This window comes from Ciconia boyciana, chromosome 22 (assembly GCF_034638445.1).
Source record: "Ciconia boyciana chromosome 22, ASM3463844v1, whole genome shotgun sequence".
Classification (NCBI taxonomy): Eukaryota; Metazoa; Chordata; class Aves; order Ciconiiformes; family Ciconiidae; genus Ciconia; species Ciconia boyciana.
The window spans coordinates 4,153,953-4,176,236 of record NC_132955.1 but is presented as its reverse complement, the minus strand read 5'-3'; the positions used below and the strand labels follow the sequence as shown (position 1 = coordinate 4,176,236).

At 42.6% G+C, this 22,284-nt stretch overlaps 1 protein-coding gene across 10 annotated transcripts in view; it reads left to right on the top strand.

Moving 5' to 3' along the window:
* Positions 1-22,284, top strand: part of TANC2 (tetratricopeptide repeat, ankyrin repeat and coiled-coil containing 2) — a 252,991-nt gene that overhangs the window by 131,440 nt on the left and 99,267 nt on the right. For all 10 annotated transcript variants that reach the window (XM_072886245.1, XM_072886241.1, XM_072886242.1 and 7 more), the window contains 2 exons: positions 13,702-13,850; positions 20,480-20,666. In XM_072886245.1, coding sequence (XP_072742346.1) covers positions 13,702-13,850; positions 20,480-20,666 — 336 coding nt within the window. The remainder of the gene's footprint in view (positions 1-13,701; positions 13,851-20,479; positions 20,667-22,284) is intronic.

Genomic DNA, 22,284 nt, shown 5'->3' with positions numbered 1-22,284 from the left:
TAGGCTGGCAGGCATCTGTTTCCATCCCTGATTGAGTTAGGTACCACAGCGGTGCCGCCGCCACGAACAGTGAAGGGTGATTTACCATCGCAGCGTTGTTTATGTTCATCTCATCGCTCCTTTTTCTCTTTCTTTGGTTAAAGAATTGTTGAGGTTGACATCTGCTTGCTGCTGCTGCTTCTTTCTTTTCATCATGTAAAATGTGTATTTTTCATTTTACACAAACCACACTCTTAAACACAACAAAACATTTCTCAGGTGTTAGGAAAAGCCCTTTGACAGGCAGTGCATGAAACAGCGTTGTACTCTGATTTTTCATGGTGAAAATATAGGCAGTGAGCCAAAAAACCCCACAAAACCCCAAAGAAAACCAGCCAGCAGGATCCTTGTCCAACCTCTGTCATGTTGGACAGTGATGAATTGGGAGGAAGGCAAGGGAATAATCAAACCGTCTATGGCCTGACAAATGGTTTTACTGTTGAATCTTGTGGTTGTCCCAGCATTATCAAGCCCACTGACCTGAAGGGAATGGGAAATCGTTGTGATCAGCCCTAATTGCAGAAGAGAGTCGTGGCAGTTCAGTACGTTGGTTGCTATGGAAGCAATTGACTTTCCTCCTGCTTCTCTTGGGAGGTCAGTGCTGGTTCCTTCTGCTGTACTGAGAGATGGAAACAGCTTCGGAATAAATTCCTGGATGAACCATCCAACACTTAAGCCCCCCAAATAAAACAAAACAAAACAACCCCCACCCTGGTCTGAAATTCTGCTTCTGAGAGAGGAATAATGAAGGCGTTTTTAGACTTTCAGATGTGTCTCTCTGGTTGGGATTAGCCATAGACCACTTGCCATTAGGTAGAGTTGGGTTTGCTGCAAGCTGAAAGTTGCACCATGGAGAATAGTGGCGGGGTTTACAATTTAGGGTTTATTGAACCTTCTTGTCAAAGGGGAAATGCTCAAGAAAAGAACCGAAAATAATACGAATTCCATATACTATTGCCGTATGTTTTACCTGTTAAATAATTTCAGATAACATGGTATTCTTGAAGCTTCCTGATGTGCTCTACTAACAATCAACTTCCCTTTACAACCTAGGTTTTGGGTTCATCTGTCTGGGGGAAAAACAAAAAGGGAAAATGGTGGGAAAAAGGCTTTAAGTGATCCAAGTTTGTTTATGTGAAGAACTGTCCACCTTTGAAGTGTTGTGGCTACGGCCAAAACACATAACCTAGGTGGCCTCTGAAGTGTATTTCACGTCAGATACTTCAGCAGCAGAATTTCCTGCAGCTTAGCACCTTTGGCGGCCCGATCGGATGGATCCCGGGGAGTCTAACGAGTTGTTTTGCCTTGTCAAACAGGAGTGCTTGCTTTCAGTTGGCTTATTGGGAAACAGTAACTTTTTTGTGCTGATATGTTGCCTTATTGAATATTTATAGCTTTCTGTCTGCCAGTAAGTAAACATGTACACAAGCAAACCAAGCCTGTTGATTTTGAAACTGTCAGTGATGGGCCTACAAGATCAGTGTAAAGTCTCCTTTTCTTCCACGTCTGAGCAGATGTGACTAGGTGCTTGATGTGAGACTTCCTTGTATGGATGGAGCATCGGAGACCTTCCCTGTTAGTGTATACTTATCCTTTTCATTGCCGATGGCCAACCTCAGACAAGGGCAGACTTCCCCTTGCGTGAGTGACTCCTGGCAGAGGAGTTTCCTCTTCTAATATATTATTTTTTAAAACAAAGGCAGCCTGCCACTGATGCTCCCAAATATTGCAACTTGGGCAGTATGGCTGCAAAAGCATGATGGTCTTTGAAGCGAAGTACTCTGAGTTACGTGTATTAGTCAGGAATCAGTTGTGTTGGGATGCTGATGTGTAGGGTTTGTCTTCAATACCGGCATGGGTCACTGTTTTGCTCCAGGATTGTATTCTGATGACCATCCATGCTGCTTAGCTGTCTTTCGGTGTAGAACATAGTGCTTTGGCTGCAAGCAAAGTTGAGGATTAGGTAAGTTCAGAGACTGTTCCAGTAGGCGATGTACGTGGAACGGCTGCAGGTCTCGGACCCTCAGCCCAACACCGACCTCCAGCACTGTCCTGATAGTCCTTGCACGCTCAAATGCCCTCTTATCACCTCATCTGCAAATGGCTCCATCTTCAAATCCGTGGTTGGCCTAACGTATCCATCTGTGAAACAAAAGTACCTATTAGGGATGGGACGAAGGCAGGGCTAATAATGAAACATAAATCACCATGTCTTTCACCCATCAGTGGACTTTCTAATGACAGATAACTTACCTAGAATTTCAGTATGAAGCAGCTTCAGATCTGGCTTAGATAACAGGACATTGATTTATCTCTAACCTAACATATTTTGCAAAGGTACAAAATATCCTGTCTCGGACCAAGAAATCATTCATATTGAAAAGTTAGAATGGATTTTTTTTTCCCCCCCCTGTAGGTAACAGGTAACAAATCTGTCTCCGTGCTTGTCTTCTGCTTAATTTCTTTTGGACTATTTATTATGCTTGGTCATCAAAGGCATCTGCTGCCAGTATCATCCTACTGAAATCTTCAGCTGTTTCTCCACCTTCAGGATCTCAATTTATTGCTGACAGAATTGGTGAAATATGCCTTTTGAACTCCCAGCAGTGCTGCTCACTTGTTGCTAAAGACTCTGGTGTTTCTCAATGTCATCATGAAGTGTCACAGGAGCACTGGTCTGCACTTGCATTTTATAATTATAAATTCTAGCCAAAATGAAATCATTGTCCCCAGATTTTCGTTTCTTCGGGAGAAAAGACCCTTCAAAACTTCCAGTTTGGGGAAGGTACTGCCTGTCAAATGAGATTTGAGAAATTGTCTCAACTTTTGTTCGTCTCGTGATAATTCTGTTTCCACTCAGCACCTGTCAGGCTGAATAAGCTGTGCATCGGCACGTGGTCGGTGTTCGCTGCAAGGGCAGCGTCTGAGGGTCCCAGCGCGATGGCAGCCCTGACCCGTCTGTGACAATGCCATCCTAGTTGTCTTTGGGCTCCTGCTTGCAATGCTGTTGACATCTTTACACAAACCTGATCTTCCATCTTAGCTCCTGGAGCTATTGATTGCTTTAGGACTTCTTTAGGCTGAGTTTACTCTGAAGTTAGCCTTCGCCTTAGGCGTACGCCTGTTGTAAGTGGAAATACTGGGATGCTAAGTGAGGTGAAAAGGAAGGAAATAGTGGTCGCTGGGGTTCTTCATCACGGTTGTGCCGATTAGTCTTCCTTTTTCCCTTCTGGCTCAGATATTTGTTCCCAAATGCTTTACAGTCTAGAGGAAGTGGTCAATAATTCTACTTTTTTTTTCTCTTTTTTCTTTTTTTTTTTTTTCCCACTACAATGTTTTGAGATACTATTGTTTTGTTTGAACTCTTTATGGAGGCAAAACCCACAATATTCATTTTACCAGCTCTAACAATAGAAGGAGGAGGGATCATTGCAATTGCAGAAACGGCTCAATTCTTTTATAAACTTGGTTCCCATGTCTTAATGCGTACCTGAGGCCAATGGATGCTTTTTTTTTGTCCTATGCAAAAAGTACTTGAACTGCAGCGATGCTATGGAGAGCTTCTCATAAGTGAAAATATGTGGTGCTCTGAAAGCCACACCATTACTTCTGCTCTCTTACCAGTTGCCTTGACTTCCTAACCCTCCTCAGGGCTGCAGAACAAGTACTTCTTTATTCTTATCCAGCGTGAATATTGTTCCCCTTGCTGTAATTTGTTTTGATCATCGGTATTCCCCCCATCCTGTCTGGTCTGTTCTCTCGGGCAGCACAGCTGCACTTCTGCACTGGAGAAAGGAGATCAATTTGCTCATAACCTCCTGCACCACAGTCGATTGTCTGCTTTATTAAGCAGAATTTGGGGCATTTTATGTCACTAATTATTTGACTCCTAATCTCTTGAAAAACAATTGCTTGGAATCCAAACATGAAAATTTTGGCCAGCTGCCAGTTTGAAAGTACAGCCTTGCTGGGAAGCATTGATTATACCACCATATCTTCAAATTCTTCCAGTGGTCTGTAACTTATTGCAGGGTCCAAAATCGTATTTGGTCTGAGACTGTAGCAGCCTTCCTCTCAGACTCCTCTACTTGTTTTCTGTTTTCTCCAAGTTGGGTCCCCACTGGCTCTTCTGTATGTTCCCATGGGGAGGCCCCGTCCCTCCGGGGAAGCGTTGTCCCACCGCACGTGTTGGCACCTGGAGCAAGTCTCTCGTGCCGCTCCTCAGCGCTGGCTGCCAGCAGAGCCTGCCTGGAGAAGCGTGTTAGGCTCCGTGGCATTCCTGGGCTCCCTGCTGTATGCCTGTCTCTTCTTGGCATCTCTTTTGCTTGCCCGTGGTTACCTGCGTGGCTGTTGCCTGTGTCCCCCCCCTTTGGTAGCTTCAGTGTTGTATTTCCACCCAAGTTATATGGGTGAAATTGCAGATCATATGCTGTGTAACTTAAACACGCCTTGAGGACAGTGTGGTTGATTTATTTTTGAGTGGTGTAAGATTTTCATTAATATGGTTTATGCTTTAGAGAAACAACAAGTTTTCAATGGATCTCATCCAGATGGACGGTAGGGTTTTCCCCCCTCTAACCATCGAAGGGATGCTAGTTAGCAACAGCCCTACACGTTGGCTCTGTTTGAAAATAGTACCGAAAAGCACGGAAAATACTTGTTACATTTATGGTTGCTACTAGAATTGCCTGTAACAGTTTTACAAAAGTCCTTGTGAGTACTGGAAGTGATGGAGTTACTGCATCTTAGCCCACTACTGGACTACCCGAGGGTATTTCAGTTTGCCGTTGCACCACATTAAAAGCATGCCCAGTCCTTCCGCTACTGATGGTGTGAACATACTGTGTCTCAGCTTTGTGGGATTTTTTTTTTTTATATATATGAATTAATTTATGACATAGAAAGTAAGACTCATCCAATAATGTTTTTATGCTTGACGTTCTAATAAGTGGTAACAGTAGATTATTACATCTATGTAGTAGTTTTTATATCCAAACAGTGCTTTTGAAATCTTATTTAGGTATGTAATGGTGGTAGGTTTTAGAGATTGTTGTCAGTGTTGTAAATGCAAAGGTCGTAATTTAGTCTGATTTGCTTTTAATAAAATTTATTCTGGGAATGTGCTAACATATCAGATATAGTAAAGACAAGGCCTTTATACTGTCGTTGTCTCTTGCTCCGTTATAAACCCACAACCTCCCATTTAACAGTGGTTAAAAGCTACAGTAAAGTGTCATCGTTTGCCTTACTAAAGTTATGTCTTATTACTAGCTAGTTGCAGTTTGACCTGGCAAAGCTATCTTGGGAGAATAAAAGGTACTTGTAAAAATCCTCTTCTGCATATTTTTTTTCCCTTCCCAAGAAACTTCAGTGCTGAAATTGTGGCTGGTTGCTGCCTTGGGGCAGCATGAAAGGATTGTCAGCAGCCTCTGCCACTGTTGGAGCTGCTGAGGATGGAAACCAGTATGGTCTTTGCAGATGAAAACCTAAGTCGATTTTATACGATGATGGAAATACTACATTCATTTATTTATTTATTCATTTCTGAAGGTTTCCTGCAACTTTATTTTTGCCACTGTTAGTTGAGCAGGGTTGGCTTGGCCATGAGTGAGCAGGGCTCTGCCCGCGGGGAGAGCTGCCTGGGGAGGGTGGGTTAGACACCCCCTCTGCGGAGGGCTGCACGCTTCGCAAAACGCCCACTGCAGCTAGCATCATCCCAAACAGTTCAGGAGGGGAGAATTTTTCCAAGCCTCTGTTGAAGCCGTGCCACCGTCCGGTTGACTGTGTCTGCACCACGAGCTTATTTGTACTCCGTCACAAAAGTAACCCTTGGTACTAAAGTCACCAGCGAGCAGAGATAAGGCAGCTACTGCTTTTCTTCCTGGTTCTTAACACTCGTGATGCATAATGTGCATTTGTGAGATTTGTGTCAGGTTCATGATGTGAAAAATGGTAAGAGGAGGGAATGTGAGAGGTTTTGACAAACAATTGCTGAAATTAAAAGAATGGTTTGGGTGGAGGCTATGCAACATGCCTAATACAGCAAAATAAATGTGCAAAATCCTGTTTAAGTATTTTGCTCAGATTTTAGCAAACGAATAATATTTGAAGGGAATATTTGTTCTTTTTTGATTGTGAATCATATTAAAAAAAACCCTCTGCATGACTAAGAGAGTAAGATACCATCCTCAAACCTGTCTGGAATAAAAGGTCAGTTCAAAGAGCTAAAAAATAAATACCAAACAACTTTGTTTAAGAGTCAAGCTCTTTGATCAGTCAGTGTTTGATGAGAGGTCGTATGTTTAGAGCCGGGAGAACAGACCCATGTTTATGATCTGGTGATGTTTTAGAGACAAAATGCCAAACCTGTAAAGGAAGAAATAATTGCATCTCTGCTTTCCATCAGTGGGGGGACTTACTGCCTCGGTCACGTTGTCCTTGATATGTTAAAGAGCTCAGGAACCTTTTCAGGGATCTAAGTGTAATCCCGCTTTTAGGAAATGTTCCGCATACCCAGGCTCATATTTATGATAATTGTGGCCTTTTTCTTTTTTTAATATGTATGTTCAGTGATCAGTGCACTGAATGTCTCTGATTTCCCCCATTCCCTTTTCTTTGGTACTTAAATGGGAGCTGAAATCCAGGAAAATTCATCCCCCAATGTGCATGCAGAGGGGTTTTTTTTTTTTAAATCTAGAACATGAAATGCATTGAATTAGATTTTATGATAGCATTGAAATTACATTTACTGCCTATCTCTGGCTCAGTATGGTTTCTGATTAAAAATAACTGTCTTTCTGACAGTCTACTTGAAGGAATATTACAGGACATCATCAGCAAAGGCAGTGGGAAGGACTGGTAAGGAAGCAGTATTTATATGTGGTGCAGAGGAGAATTTCTTTTGTTCGAATTTCTTCTTAGAGGAAATGTCTGTGGAACTCGTGCAAGAGACTGACTTAGTGGAACTAATGATGGGAATTTTTGCAGTTTCTTACAGAAATTATTGGATAGAGCAGCAACAGCCACTAAAGAAGGCAGAGCTGGAGCAGTCCCCAGGGCTCAGATTGAGTCAGAGCCGCAGTTTGAACACCTTCATAGTTCAGTGTTAGGTTTTTGGCTAGCTAGAGGGCTTTGGTATCAATATACGAGGAGAATATATTTACTTTGCCACTTGTCTGTGGTGTGGTTTAAGTTGGTGGGGCTGTTTTCCATTGCTTTCACAGGACTACTAAGGATCTGAAGAGCAGCAGTACAAAACCAGACATTTAAAGCAATGTGTATGGGGTAGCCTTCGTCCCTTATTGGTTAAATTTTTAAAAATCTCTTCTTGATGTAAACAAGACTAATGGAAAAACCTGCCATTAATTCTGAGATTAGAGGGATATGCAGAAATGGTCAAGGGCGTTTTCCAAATATAGCTCAAGTGTATCCAGAATAATTTGAAGCAGATGTACATAATAACGGGACAGATTCAGGTCACATGGAGAGAGGGAAGTCGTTAGATAAAACTCAACGGTTATGTAATTGAAGATCAGAATCATAAATGATATCATTTATTTCTGGCGTTCCATAGGTGCTCACTCTTGCATGTAAGTATTCTATTTTTTTTCTTTGCTAATGTAAGAATTTTTGATTTTTTAAGACAAATCAGTTTCATACTTAAGTAAATTCTGTGATGGGTGCCACTAAGTGAACTGTTACCCGGTTCTTCTTGTCAGACACTCGTTGAAATAGATTTCAGATGTAATTTAAATTAAATTCGGAGTCTAGGTTTGGAAGTAAAAGTATAACCATTAAACCAGAAGTATTCTCTGGAGTAAAGACGCATTGTTAGTGTCCCCAGGGGCGCTACCCTCCATCGTTTATCTGAAAGATTAGATGATGGTAGCTATCAAACAAGTCACAGAATTACAAAATAAATCATAAAGAAATTTCATTTGCTTGTAAGCAATTGCAGCTGAAATATGTGGCAGATTTCATTATAGGAATTGAAAGGACGGAACAGAAACAGTATTTTAAAATGGTAATGTACAAAAACATTGTACATTTTGAATGCTCTCTTGAAAAGAGCAAACCTAATAACTGTGCTTATAAAATGTTATATTTGATTTTCAAGGAAATGCTGTGAACATTTATGAGCACTTATGAACTCCATCCTACTGCATATGACGTTAACAGAGGTGTTAGAGTTGACCCCTTCAGAAATACTAAGGGTATATGTAGGTAAGACATCTGAGAGAGCTGCCAGGACCCATAAAATTGCTCCTAAAGGGCCTAAATCAGGTAAATTCCAGGGTGAATTGCAGAGGTCTTCTGACTTATTTAAAGTGGGTTGAATTTTTTGAAGGGAAGAAGGATTGGAGGTATTAAATTGCTTGACAAGCTCAGGTTATCTGTTTCTAATTTGCATTTTTGCAGTTCAGTAAAAAAAAGTTGTCTTTAACTTAAAAGGATGACAAAAGTAGTTGGAAAGCGTGGAGGTGTGCACTGCTGAGATCTGGTGCAACTCTGGAAGTTAAATTATTTACACACAAAAAAAAAAGCTGTATGCATGTGCCTTAGGTGTGTGCACTCTTTCTGAAGCTTCTAAATCATTGAGTGCTGGATTTAGTTATTTATTATTACTAATTACTTAGGTGTAATATTTGCAAATTGTTCTTGTGCCGTCAAATGGACGAAGAGCTCTTTGGCCGGTCTGTGGCAGAGGGATGCTCTGTCTTCTCCTGCATCCTCCGCTCCTCTTCCCTTCACCCCCACGGAGCCCCGGTGACCTTATTGCTCAGCTGCCCATCGATCCCCGCTCCCCTCTCCTCACCCCCGTCGATCGATCGATCGATTGATCTCCTAACCCAGCACTTCAGTCTCTGCCTCAACAGGCTTTTCTATCCCACAGGCCGCCCTGCCTTTGGCAACACAAGCTCTCCTTAGCGAAATGACCTCCCAGCTTTCCAGACCCCTGATCTAATTAACCTTCTGTTTGTCTCCCTGTCCATCCGATCCTCTCGTGGCATCTATTCCAGTATAATTCAATCCAGAAGCAAAATAAGTAAGTAAAAAATCATAGTATGCTCCTCAAGCGCTAGAGATGGCGAAATCACATATTCTTGTTTTCTTGTTTCTTTTACTTTGTCTTCTGGTTTCAGAGTAATTAAGTCACATTTATGTTGGATTTTTGAATTTTTGCCCATTACCATGAAGATTAGACTTCTCATAAGGGAGCACTGGGTACAGGTACAGAAGTCTGGGTGGCTGGTGCTGGTTCAGGATCTCCTTTCTTCCCTGTGGCTCCGTGCTGGGGAATGGGAAGCTCTTGCCTTGCTGATTTTTGCTTCTGTTTGTTCCACTCCTGGGTCGCTCTGTGCACGCAGCAATGTTCAGACTGTAGGCTCTGATGTACTGTTTCCAGCACTCTGCTCTGATAGATAAAAATGGCAGATAGCCTAAACACATGTACTATTTTAATCTAAAAGGACAACCTGTTTGACATCTCTGTAGGAGCTTTTATTTATTTCTGTCGTATAATGCTGCAGTTACCTGTCTATTCTGAAGATTCAGGATTAAAAGAAAGAAGTATCATTTAGTGTAGCTTTTTGGTGACTCTACCTAAAATTCGATTGCATATTTCACGTAGTCTTTTGAATACCACTCTTTTTCTTTCACTTGTAAAAAGATACCTTTAATTTATGTATAGCTCGCTACAAAAGAATCTGAATGTCTCATTTTCGAGTTCATTTGTTTTTGCAGTGCAAAGTAAGGCTGGTTGCTTACATTTTTCTTACAAAAAAAAAAAAAAAAAAAATCCCTGTACTGCTTGGACAAATTACCTCTCCTTCCAACCAGGCTACAGCTTTGGAGTCTAATCTATCTTGGAGCTGTTCATGGATTTTTATTTATGTTATTAGAAATAAGCAATTCACTGCAGTATGTTTGTACTCTGTGGGCTATATCTGTGATGAAAGTCCTTGGACTAGTGGCAAATACCTAGTAAATCTCTTTTGGTTTTGACTGTGACTTCAGTACCTGAAATGCTGACTCCAGGTTTGGAGCACTTGCCTTGAAATTAAACACACACAAATTCCCAGTGGGGAAAAGTTTCTCAACTAAATTCTTTGGAAATAATTTTTAGTAAGATTCGGAAAAGGCATTTATCATGTTGGGATCAGTAAATGCAACAGCGTGTGCAAAGACGACATAATTGGAAGTAACTTCATCTCTGGCTAACGCTGAGTATAGATGCGATGAGCCCGTGCTGTGTCGGGGTGTCCCATCAGTGCCAGGCAGGTTGCTGGCAGGTGCCAGAGGGACTGGGTCACACCGCGGTGGGCCTGGTATTCCTTCCATGGCCATTTCACTGCAACGGGGCTTACCATTAAAAACCTCTCACTTAAAACCAAACAAGACATAAACGACTGAACCAGCTAACTAAAGATGTCAGCTAGCCTGAAAGTCCAAGTTATGGGGTCTGATGGCTGCTGGGGAACTAACAGGAGACCTGGGTGGGTGGGTGGGTAGGTATGGTTTACCTACCCAGCCCAGCAGCACGCCAGCTCACAAGAACGCTTTCCCTCCCTCTTATTGCTTTATGTGTGTATACATAAAAATATATGCTTTCTGCTGAACATAAAGGGACGTAAAGTGACACAGTCTCTAGAACTCCTTGAAATGCTCATGCTCATGCACATGCAAGGAATCGGGGAGTTAAGTTTTTTTTATTCTTGTTTAAAATTCCTGGCACTGAGCATCTTGATACAGCTTTTAATATTACTTAATGTTTATGCAGAAGCGCGTGCGCTGATGTAGCACAGTGCAGGAGCTTCAGCCCGCGAACCACGTTGGGATCTCTCGGATCCGCTGATTGACTTCAGGTTTGCGTGTCTGTAGCTGAGCAGTTTGTTACTGTTTATTGATATACTGGAGGTTGCTTATTTGGGTTGCCCGTAGTATGTGTGTTTGAGCTGCTATCGTTCGTTATAGCAGTAGTGTCAGAATACCTAAAAATACCTCAGGCCAGGTCTGTTATCAACTGTGCGCTCAAATTTCCCTGGTGAGTCTGGGGGAACTGAGTGTGCTGAAGTGTGTGTAAAATTTGGCTGCAGCATCAACTGGATAGCCCACGTGGCGAGGGAGGGAAAAAAACCCCAGTTATGTCCTTTCATTGAACTTAGGAAGCAAATATTAGGTCTTACTGTCAACTTTGAAAGGCAAGTTACAGCTTCTTTCCATAATACCCATTCACAGGCATCTCAGAGCTGTTACGTCTCTTCTTTGACGCTCAATTAAATGACTGCACTTATTTTTAAAGACCTAAAAGCAAAAGAGGGAATAATCCAGTACGATAGTGCTTTGCTCAAGTTCAGTTATCTGTACTTTGAAAGCCACATTACAATAAAATAATTGACAGTTCTGCACTAAATGCGATGCTCTCGGAGCTCGGCTGCTTCAGCTGCTGGTACCTTGTGCCGTGAGCAGCATCTTGCAGGTGAATTAGGGCTGTTATCAAAGCAGACAGTTATTATCCTCTGTATCTTCTATGTTCTTATGCAGCGACCTGGGATAAGCTCGTAATTTTCTTTATTTTACAGGTGAAAGGCAGCTTTGTGCCCCTTGGAGATATTTTAGGGGTAGTATAAAAGAGGGGAGGTTTAAGGGCAAGGTTAAGCCCAGCCTCCAAGGAGCAAATTGTTCTGTTTGGTTCAGGAGCGGTTCCTAACAGTGAGCCAAAGGAAACGGGCTCTGCCCAGTGCCCTGCAGCCTGCCCCAACATAGTCTGGGCCCTCTCCCTAAATCCTCCCCTGGGTGGGCAATGCAGAGATAGATCCAGCTTTGCCTTTATGCCGAGATGTGTAAGTCAGCACGGCTTGAGTATTATTAATATCATGTGTTCTGAAGGCAGAATGGGGAATGCATAATAAAGTTCTAATGATGATGAACGGAGCCATATCCTAGATACAGATATCTAGGATAAATTCTAAAAGTCCACTTTTTTAAACAAAAAAATAACCTTGGAAATAAAAGTCTCTATCATTTTCATTTTACGTAAACGTATCTGTTCTGGATTTGACTCCCAGAGATAGTAAATGCCCACAGATTGAATGTGGGTGGTCAGCAGTTCAGAAAATTGGGCCATCCATCTAAATTTGTCTCTCTCTTAAATCTATCCTATTCACGTCAGCGTTGTTTAAAGCAGCACAATAGGGATTCAATAACTTAGAAGACAGCTTCTATTATCATACTATATAATCCATTTTCATAACAGTGAAGTCACCATGTAAGGACTGCTCCAGATGCTCATCTCCCAAAGTTGTTGGTGCTTATGAATGCAGACACGGTTGCATGCGAGATGCTCCAGGGTTTTTAATTCACAGTAGTGCAGGTGAGACACCGAAAAATTGCTCTAAGCTTCCGTGAGATGTACATTATGAGTTTAAATGGGAATTTCTGGAAGCAGCTGGCTTACATTTTCTGAGGTCTCGTACATATCCCAGATTCTGTGATTTGTGGTTTTCAGTTACCGTTATCAAAAAGCAATATTTAAAGTAACATCTTTTTACTGTAGCTTCAGGCTGAGTGCTGGAGCACCCGCGAGCCAGGATGGAGCTGGGAAATGGAGATGGGCTCTTTTCCAGATTGTACATTATCAGATGAATAATTAACTGTAGACTAATTGCAAATCCTAATTAATCTCCTACAACTGCACTAAACACAGTATTGCTTCAGTGTAAAATGGAAAGAACTTGACCTTCAGGCTTTAATGCTGCTGCTAGTGTGAGCAGGGAAGAACTTGACTTTCAGAACCCGACTTACCTTTGTGATACTATGAGTCAAAAACCTCCACAAATTTTTGTTATAAAATTAAAAAGATACAGAAATGCCAGTGTACATGCCTGGCCTTTTTCCCGGTGTGCGTTGCTGGCTGAAAGCTTGTCTGGGCTGCTCTTCCTACAGATGGTGGAAAAAAATTAGGGAAAATTATCTGGAGTGTTGGTTTTGACCTATTTTATAGATTTGATGGGGAATTGGCAGGTGGACTTTGCTTTGTATCATGGCCTCTACTGTGGCTGCACAAGGAGGTTTGGTGTCTGGAGAGCAGTGCTGTCTACGTAACCGGGAGCGTGTTAGAAACAGCAGGTGACAGTGGAAGATGCCCACGGGTTTTCTGTCCTGTTCTTTGCCGGTAACCATTGGGTAGCGCAGGTTGGCTGCTCTGCATCTCGTGGAGTGCTTTCAAAATGGCACGTGTAGCCTTGGTTTCTCTGCGAGTAACTTGGAGGTAGTTTCTACGTGAGAGAGGCGAGGGAAGGCTCTCCCTTCTCCATTGCTGGTCCAGGAAATCTCGCTCCCCGGTGGCTCTGGTACTTCTGGTACGGGGAAGGCAAGATGGCTGTGTTTGCTTCCATGAGAGGTGCTGAGAATATAACAAGCAATGAGAGGAGAAATAACAGCTAATGTTGGAAGAAACATGTATTGACAGCTGGAGCAATGCATAACCTAAAATGAATGACCAGCATATAATATTAAAACAGACTTGAATAACATGAATAATGTGAAAACCGGGCTACTGACGTTGCAGCATGAAGAGTTAGCGGTGTTTTGTTGGTAAAAGCATGGAGCAGTAGCCAAGGTAAACAATTCCTGTCTGAATCTGTTTTTCTTCCTGTGTAGGTGATACTGAGCAGGAGCTGGGACCCCCTCCATCCGTAGATGAGGCAGCAAATACACTCATGACTCGCCTGGGCTTCCTCCTCGGAGAGAAAGTCACGGAGGTACAGCCAGGGCCCCAGTACAGCATGGAGGTGCAGGACGAGAACCAGGTACGACCTCTCCAGTCCTTCCTGCTTGTACAGCAGGAACTGCACAGGTTATGATCCAAATGCAGCATGTGAGAGAGTGGTTATTTTCTAATTATGTGGCAGCTGAGTGTCTCATAATGGTGAAATAATTGTTATGAGGTAAAAGGCTGCATCTCCTCGTTAAACAGTGAATCATCATTACAGTGCAGCAGTACGTGTTTCAGGGATCAGCTGCTACCGTGTGAAACAGCTTCTGTTGTTTTTCTGTTTCTGCAAATGTTGTGGGAGTGGGTAGCGTTTCTAATCGGATTATAGAGACCAAAATAATCTGTACTTCCATGGCACCTTGTATGCAATATTTCAAAAGTATTTTAGCAATGTTACATAAAGGCTCACAGTTTCTCCAGGAAGGAGAGGTAAGTAGTAATAGCCTGATTTTACAGATAGTCACAGTTTGTGCTCATGTTTGCTGAACAAGGTGATTTCATGCTTGAAAACAGATACAGAAAGCAAATCATAAAATCTTTATTGTGATGGAGTTTGTTACGTCCCCTCTGGCTGGCTGAAAAGCAAAATAGCAAAAAGCTCAGGGCTACAATGTAGATTTTGTGGAAACTGCCTGAGTTTCTCCCTCCTTCTGTTCAAGCCTGGGCAATATACCCACTCCCAGCAGTGCTGGTCAAGATGAGAACAAAACTAGGAGACAGTTCCCCTCCCCCCCCCTATTTTTTTAAATTGACAGATGGGTAGTCCAGTATGTAGCAGAAGAGCATGAAACTCGGAAGCCCAGTTCTAATTCTCTCTCCTTTTAACAGAGTCATTGCATGACTCTGCAGAAGTCACTTAGATATTTAACATAGGCATTATTCAGAGGACTTGACTTAAGGTCCTGAATTCCCCAAAAAAAGAGTCAATAAAAAGCGGTGGCCAAGAAGATGGTTTCTGTACATTGAGGCTGAATGCCCGTCATGGCCCTCGTGGCACACGTGAATCTCTCTCCCAGTCTGTGCCACTTGGAAGGAAACTTGGAGCCAAGTTGCTCCACCGAGCCCGGGTCTGCTCCTAGCACGAAGCAGGGAGTGCTCTTGGCGAGCAGGGTGGAGGGCAGCATCCTGGGGTCCGGCGGTCCCGCACTGGAGACTGAACCAAAACGTTTTTGATCTTCTGCATGGGCTAAAGTATGCTTGAGAGCCAAGAAATGTGTTTTTGTAAAGTTTTTGCCTTTAACACATTCATTAAGCTTTCAACACTTTCATTCAGTTTTTTATGCAAGTTGTGGTGGATTTGAAATGTACTTTACTATACATTGTGCTAGAAAATGTACTTTTAACAGGCACCTATTTGAACTGAATACTTCAAAGCCAAGCAGAGCTTTCTGCTATAAACGGTTCCTTTTGTTGTTGCCTTTTGACAAAAATTAAAATCCCATCTTTTCTCTAAAGCAAAAGATGTCTTTGGAGAATAAATAAAAGAAAAACCTAAAGAGAAACAGCAGAGAGTTGTCCTCTAAAATAGATTGATATCTTGGGCTGTGTGCTAATTTTTGCATGAAAAAGTTTTACAGGGCCTTTGAAAGCTATTCATGTGCTGGTGAAGATAAAGAGAGGCTGGTTCCTCAATTACCAAGTTAATTTTTTTTTCTTTCTTTGTGAGCATCTCCTGCTGTCAGCACTTGCCTAGAATCGTAGAATGCTCGAGGTTGGAAATGACCTCTGGAGGTCATCTCATCCAGCCGCCTGCTGAAAGCAGGGCTAGCTTCAAAGTTGGACCATGTTGCTCAGGGCTTGTCCAGGTGAGTTTTGAAGATCTCCACGGATGGAGAATGAACAGGCTCTCTGGGCAGCCTGTTCCGGGGCTTGATGACTCCGATTGTGAAGGACTTTTTTCTTCTACCTAATAGAAAATTTCCTTGCTACAACCTGTGACTGTAGTGTCTTGTCCTTTTCCTTTGCAATTCTCAGAAGAGCATGGTTGTGTCTTCTCTACAACGCCCTGCAGATAGTGGAAGGCTGCAGCTATCCCTCGATGGAGTTTACCTGTCTCTTCTCCAGGCTGAATGAACCGTCTCCATCGGCCTCTCCTCCTATATCATAAGCTCCAGCCACCTAACAGTCTTGGTGGCCCTCCTCTGACTTTGCCATCTCCCACTGGCTGTCTTGGGACAGGAGCCGTGCACAAATCCTGTCCAAGCTAAAGCTGCTTCTGAATTGCAGTAAATCTTCTGAAAACCTTTCCAGCTCTCCTTCCCAAATTGAATTTCTTCAGCTACCCTACTTAAAGTAGTGTTGAAAATCATGCAGTGAGACGTTTATGGGATTTGCAAAGATTAATTCTTCCATTAATCATTGATTAATTAAAATCTGATTGAGACTTTGACTACTAGTTTGCACTTGAATTTAAAAATGAGAACAATTTTCTAGGTTTTAATGCGTTAATTTACATGGCCTGGGCAAAGAAAACGTTCTTTGTATCAAAAGCTGGGACTCGGCTGCTGCTTGTTATTCTAACCATGCTTTGCCTTCTCAAGCGAGAAAATAATTATTTGCAATCTCGCCAATGCTTGAGCTAAAGTGAAGATAAGGAATAGAGGTGATTTCACTAAAACTGCCCCAATCTGTAAATCGGCACATGGCGTTTTCATTCAGTTGCCTTATTTTGAATATGTCAAAGGATATATTCTCTAATCCAGATTGCTATGAAATTGCGTGTTTTATGTGCTGTCTCTTTCTTAATCATGCTTTCCTTAATGAGAGATCACAAATGCTGAAGAATAAATCCTTTTTCTCCTGCTTTTTGGGAAACTATTTGTTAACTGCACTGGTTGCCAGAGAAGCACAAAGGGCAATGAGACTATGACAGAACAGTTTAATTTTTCAAAGCTTAGTGAAAATGTGACAGATGAAACAGCAGCAATAATAATGCAGAATGTTCTGTCAATGGAAATTTATATTTAAAACTTGCACAGAGGAACATTTTTCTATATCAATACAAAAATAAAACATGTCAATCAATGCCAAGTGAGATACCATGTTATTTAGTAATTTCCAGTTGCAAGTAGCTTGTTCTTAAGGAGCTGCATTGATAACAGTACAAATAAAAGGACTCATAAGAATATCACTTTTGGCATGTCATGAAACAATAGTGTTATCAGCTGGAGGGAAGATGAGTGTACCATTCTTGCACTGAATTTCAATTTGCTTTACAGGGTAATTTTTCTGCGTTTTAGGGTTAGTGGACGTTATTTTGTTAGTACTGAGATAAGTTTCAGCAAGGATTTGTTTAAAATAACAGTGGAAACAAGGACATAGAAAAACCTCACCATGAAGAATTTATCACAGTAATAAGGCTTCGCATTCTGAAAGATCCCACGTGTGAGCTGATTAAATGTTTAGATGCTGTAGTATGAGGCTGGATGGCAACTCTGGAGATCGTCTAATCCAACCTGCCCGCTTGAAGCAGGGTCAGCTCAGAGCAGGTTCCTCAGGACCATCTCCGGTTGGGTTTTGAGTATCTCCGTATCTCCTATGTCAGATGCTCCAGTCCTTCAGTCATCTCTGCGGTCCTTTGCTGGGCTCGCTCCAGTATCCCATCTGCCTCTTGTACTGGGGAGCCCAGACCTGGGCGCAGCGCTCCGGGTGTGCTCCCAGCAGAGCTGAGCAGAGGAGAAGCATCACGTCCTTCGCCCGCTGGCATCGCTCTTCCTAGTGCAGCCCAGGATGCCCTTGGCCTTCCTTGTCCAAACCTCAAAAATTGTATTACCTTGAACTTGATGTAGTTCGTTGTACTGTCAGCGAGTTAAAGAAAATGAATATTGGAAAAAGCTAATTTAATAGCTCAGGTGTACTGGTGGAGTCTAAGCAGCTGTGATAAACCAGAAGGGACAGTCCCACTGTAGTGGGGAGCTCAGTGAAAACATCTGCTTGATACATAGCAGCAATCCAAAAAGAGCCCCGTGTTACATTATATTAAAAATAATAATAAAACCCAGCAATTTTAAGGGGAAAAAAAAGAGGAATATTTTCATTGAATACTGACACACAAGTAGTTTTTAATTTGGCCACTAGAATTAATGAGTTAGAAATAATTTTGCAAAATTAAAACCAGATTTATGAAAATCAGTAGGGTGTTTAGACATCTGAAAAGATTGCAGTATGAGAAGATGAAAAAGGTTTGTTGCGAGAGAAGGCGCATGACAGATGATGTAACAAATGTGTGAAACCAGAATATGCAGGGAGTCAGAATTTATAGAGCAGTCAGCTTGCCTGCAATTCCTAGAAGGCTACTGGGGAAAAAAGAGATGTATTTGTAAGTACCTAGAACATAAAAGAATGGAAAATAACAATAACCGTGATCCAGTAGCGGCATCGCAAATTGGATGGGGAGAAGAAAGTGTTGGTCTGCTTCTCCCGAGCGCTTCAAAAGACAACGATATGGTGGCAGCCATCTCATTCACTGGTGGATATTTTATATGGATACCAGAGGGAGATTATAAATTATCATGGAAATACTCACACGGTTCATTTTCTACTGTGTTGCAATCTCTCTGTTTAATATATAAACACGCCCGTGGAGCTGTCACATTAGCACTCCATCCCTGGTTTGTCGATGTGCTAATCCATGTTCGGGATACTCTGTAATTAAGTTAAGATCGACGCAGTCATGCTGGCGTGAAAGCAAAAGCATGGGGCAGTGGTGGGGGGTGCCTGCCTCGGCGCTGCCCGGTCCCACCACTGGCACGGATGCTCCGTTTCGCCTCGAACGCCGGGGCGGTTACACTCTGAGTAAGGATTTTTCCAAGCCCCATTGGGATACCTTGTACGAATTAGGTCGCTTCCTGATAGCTGCACATGGTATCTGCCTTCTAATTTAAAAACCAATAAATCTTTCACATGTTCTACTTACAAAAGTCCGTTCCAGGCATTTTTTCAGCTTCAAGTATGAAATAGTGAGGAAGAAAAAAAATTAGATGTCAAACCTGTTCTGCAGTTTGCAAGCGTGATGCTCTCTGTGGTCACCTTGGGTTCAAATGACATGGAAAAGGGAATACAAATCCATACAATTATTAGGAAAGTATTCACCCAGAATAAAAGAAATCTCGTTTAAACAAATTCTAAATGGGGAATTAACCTCTGCTGTTCCTTCCTTGGGACCAGTATCATTTTACAACAACGAATAAAATACTGTCTGCAGAAGCTAGCTACAGAAAACGGCAGCAGTGCAAGAGAGAGCTGACGGTGTGCTGCAGTGTCCCCTGAGCAAGGGAGAGGTGGGGTCACCTCCTCTCTGCGGAGGCTGAAGGATAAATTTAAGGAAGGATCACATGCTCAAAAGCCCATTTTTTTAATGCTTGCTTTATGCATCCTCATCTGCTCGAGGGGAGACGGACCGCTGGCGTGACCCACGGCGAGGGTGCCTGCTCCCCTGACGCCCACGCTGTGACCAGGATGCCTGGTCTGGGGCACGGGGGCTGCTTTTGTGGAAGGGAAGCATTGAAGTTGCCCATTTTAAAGTTATTTCCGAATGATTGCTTTGAAGTCCAGTGTAAGGGTGATTAAGTTGCTGTGCTGGGTAAAGAAGAGCGTTGTGGTCGGTGAGCCATCTCCTGCGCTTGCCATCCTCCGGTGACTCTACGCAGCAGTTTTTGTTGCCTGCAGATGCTCTAGGACACATCTCCAGAGAGGAGCACCTTTTGCTGGGGAAGCTTGTGTATCCAGTAGCCTGTGGTTAAAACAAGGGCTCTGTCTTGTATCGCAGCTCAAATTGAATTCAAGAATGATTTTGTTTTCTTAATAAACTAATCTCCGTGCACAGCATTGGATGTATAAACTCCCCCAAGCTTCTTGCTCACAGTATCTTATAGGGTCCTTCCAAAATAACTTTTAAAACACCATCTTTTTTGTGCTGCTGCATTTTTTTTGTTTTGTTCTGCCTTTGCAGAGCAACTTTTTCCCTATTATGTTTTTTCTTTTTTAAACTTTATCTGGTGGGGAAAGCATGTCTGGGCAGGGAAGGGCTGTCTCATATCTAGATAAGGGATTTCGAGCTTCCTTTTTGCAAGGGTGTAAAACTGCTGTTGTTTTTCTTGAATGGAGGAAACATTTACGGAGCAAAATAAAAATTGCAGCCCCACGGAGGTTTCTGAGCAGACGGAAATGGCCCAGAGGTCTTTGTAGGATTTCCTGTGTATGATGTTTCTGCTGTAAGTGAAGGTGAGATCATGCCGTATGCTTACCACCCTGGAGATCTCCACTTAAACAGAGGCAGGGAATTAACCTCACTGTATCATAATTCTTGCTTATTTGTGCTTCTTTTTTACTTTCAGTTCAATATTAACAAAATTATCAAAATTCCTAATAAAGTATGGAATCAGGCTTTTGGTAAATACCACATTATTTATGTTTTCTGTGTTTCCTATTGAACGTGGAAGCTGGAATCTGTTCTCTTTAAGGAATGAAGTAGCAAACAGGCCCAGTGTCTCTGCGGCTTCCACAGATGTGGGGTGGCACAGCGGACATTTTAATTTTGACCAGTAAAGCACTTTTTTAACTTCACCATACAAAGCAAATCCTCAAGCGTGAGCTATAGAAAGACTTTTTTCCCCACAGTTCCTGACTGTGGTGAGTGACGTGTTCCCGGTTCCCGTTTTTCAGAGCTCGGCCGTGACGCAGCGCATCAGCCCCTGCTCCACGCTGACCAGCAGCACCGCCTCGCCGCCCGCCAGCAGCCCCTGCTCCACCCTCCCGCCCGTCAGCACCAGCGTCACCGCCAAGGACTGCACCTACGGCGCCGTCACCAGCCCTACCTCCACGCTGGAGAGCAGGGACAGCGGTATCATAGGTGAGTGCTGTCATCCTCCTCCTCCTTGCTCTACTGCAAAGCCAGGTGGTCATCAACTGTGTTGGTTTGACCAGCTTTATTTTTATAATCTACATGTATTTGCTAGTTAATGGGACGGTTTTGCATTATTCAAGTTAATACTGCAGTGACCAAGGTGAATTGTACCCCTCCATCTTCCATTCATCATATGTAAAAGAGTAGAGTTGGTGACAGTTGGGATGGATGAGGTTGATAAGTAAATTATTTGATGCAAAGTTTTGGAAGTTGTTTAAATGGTGAAAAAGGAAGGGCTTTATCTTTCTTCTTCTGTTTTTGCATCCCCTCTTCACCTTTTTGCTTCTTGCAATCTTTCTTCCCAACATATTTATGCCTGTTTTAATTCTAGTGAGGTGGTTGGGTTTTTCCTACCAAGTTTTACTTTTGTTCTGATCCTCTGCTTCAGTTGCTGTCCATGCCCATTTATGAATGTGGAGATGCTAATTTAGAGAGACGCAAGCTTTTTGGTCCAATAAAGAAGACTGGATGGTGTCAGTGCCAGGCAGTGGCTGTTATTTGGGGCTGCCATCCCCACCTACTACCTCAAGTAATTTGAGGCATCTGTTTTTTCAGCATTTTCCTTCCCTTAATGCCATTTAGTCCATAGCCACTGTTCTTTGATGTCAGAGGAAAGAGAATGGATGACGGCATCATGATCATAGTTCAAATACTGTTGGATTATATTATTATAAATATAAAAGACTGATTGCCTTCTGTGCCCCATGACTGTCACTGCCTCCTTGTCGGTGACTCTGTGCCTCAAAAATGACTGCTTCTCTAAAGCTCAGCCTTGGGCAGGAGCAGGATTAAATTTACACAAATTTCAGTGAATTTCTGTAGCTGCTGTAGCCAGTTTTTCATTTGAGTGATCTGTAGGTTGTAAGTGTAAAGAGAAAATAACATACACAGATTAGTTTCTGTTCAATAACTGTAAAGGCACAATGGGAGAAAAGTAATGTCTGTGTAACATTACGCTTGGTTGTCCTTGCTACATGTTTTATGTTGAGTATTTCTCCAGCTAAGAAGATTTTACTTTGCCAATAGTTTAGGTAGTGCTTAAAAAAAAAAAAGGAAGGAAGGTTGATAATTTAGGGAGGTTCGTTGTACTAGTGATTAATATTTTGCTTGGCTGATCTGGAAATCTGGGCTTAGTTCAGCTCCTGTATGCCACAGCAACCTTTATAGCACTTCTGCCTGCATGATCTTAAAATGCAAATACGTAAGCTGTTCTGAGCCGCATAGCGAAGTAGGTGAATGAATTCTGGGAAAAGTCATTGCAGTATCACAGACCCTTCATTCTCTGCTCACAATGTCCCATGATCAGAGCTTCACCCTGGCCAGCAGCAGTCCCTTGAAGCCTGGTTGGGCTGGAGGATCGTGGTGAGTAAAAGTGGATGCTTGATTCCAGCTGGATCTTACCTCTCGGCAGAGCTGCGAATTAAGCCTAAGACTTGAATGGAGCCTGAAGCGGAGCAGCAGAATCGGCAAAAATGCGTGTGCTCTGCTTTTACGAGCTGCTCTTGCTAATGAGATTTGTCAGTGTGTGCTACGCTATTATGCTGGGCTCGTCTGGCCCTCGTTG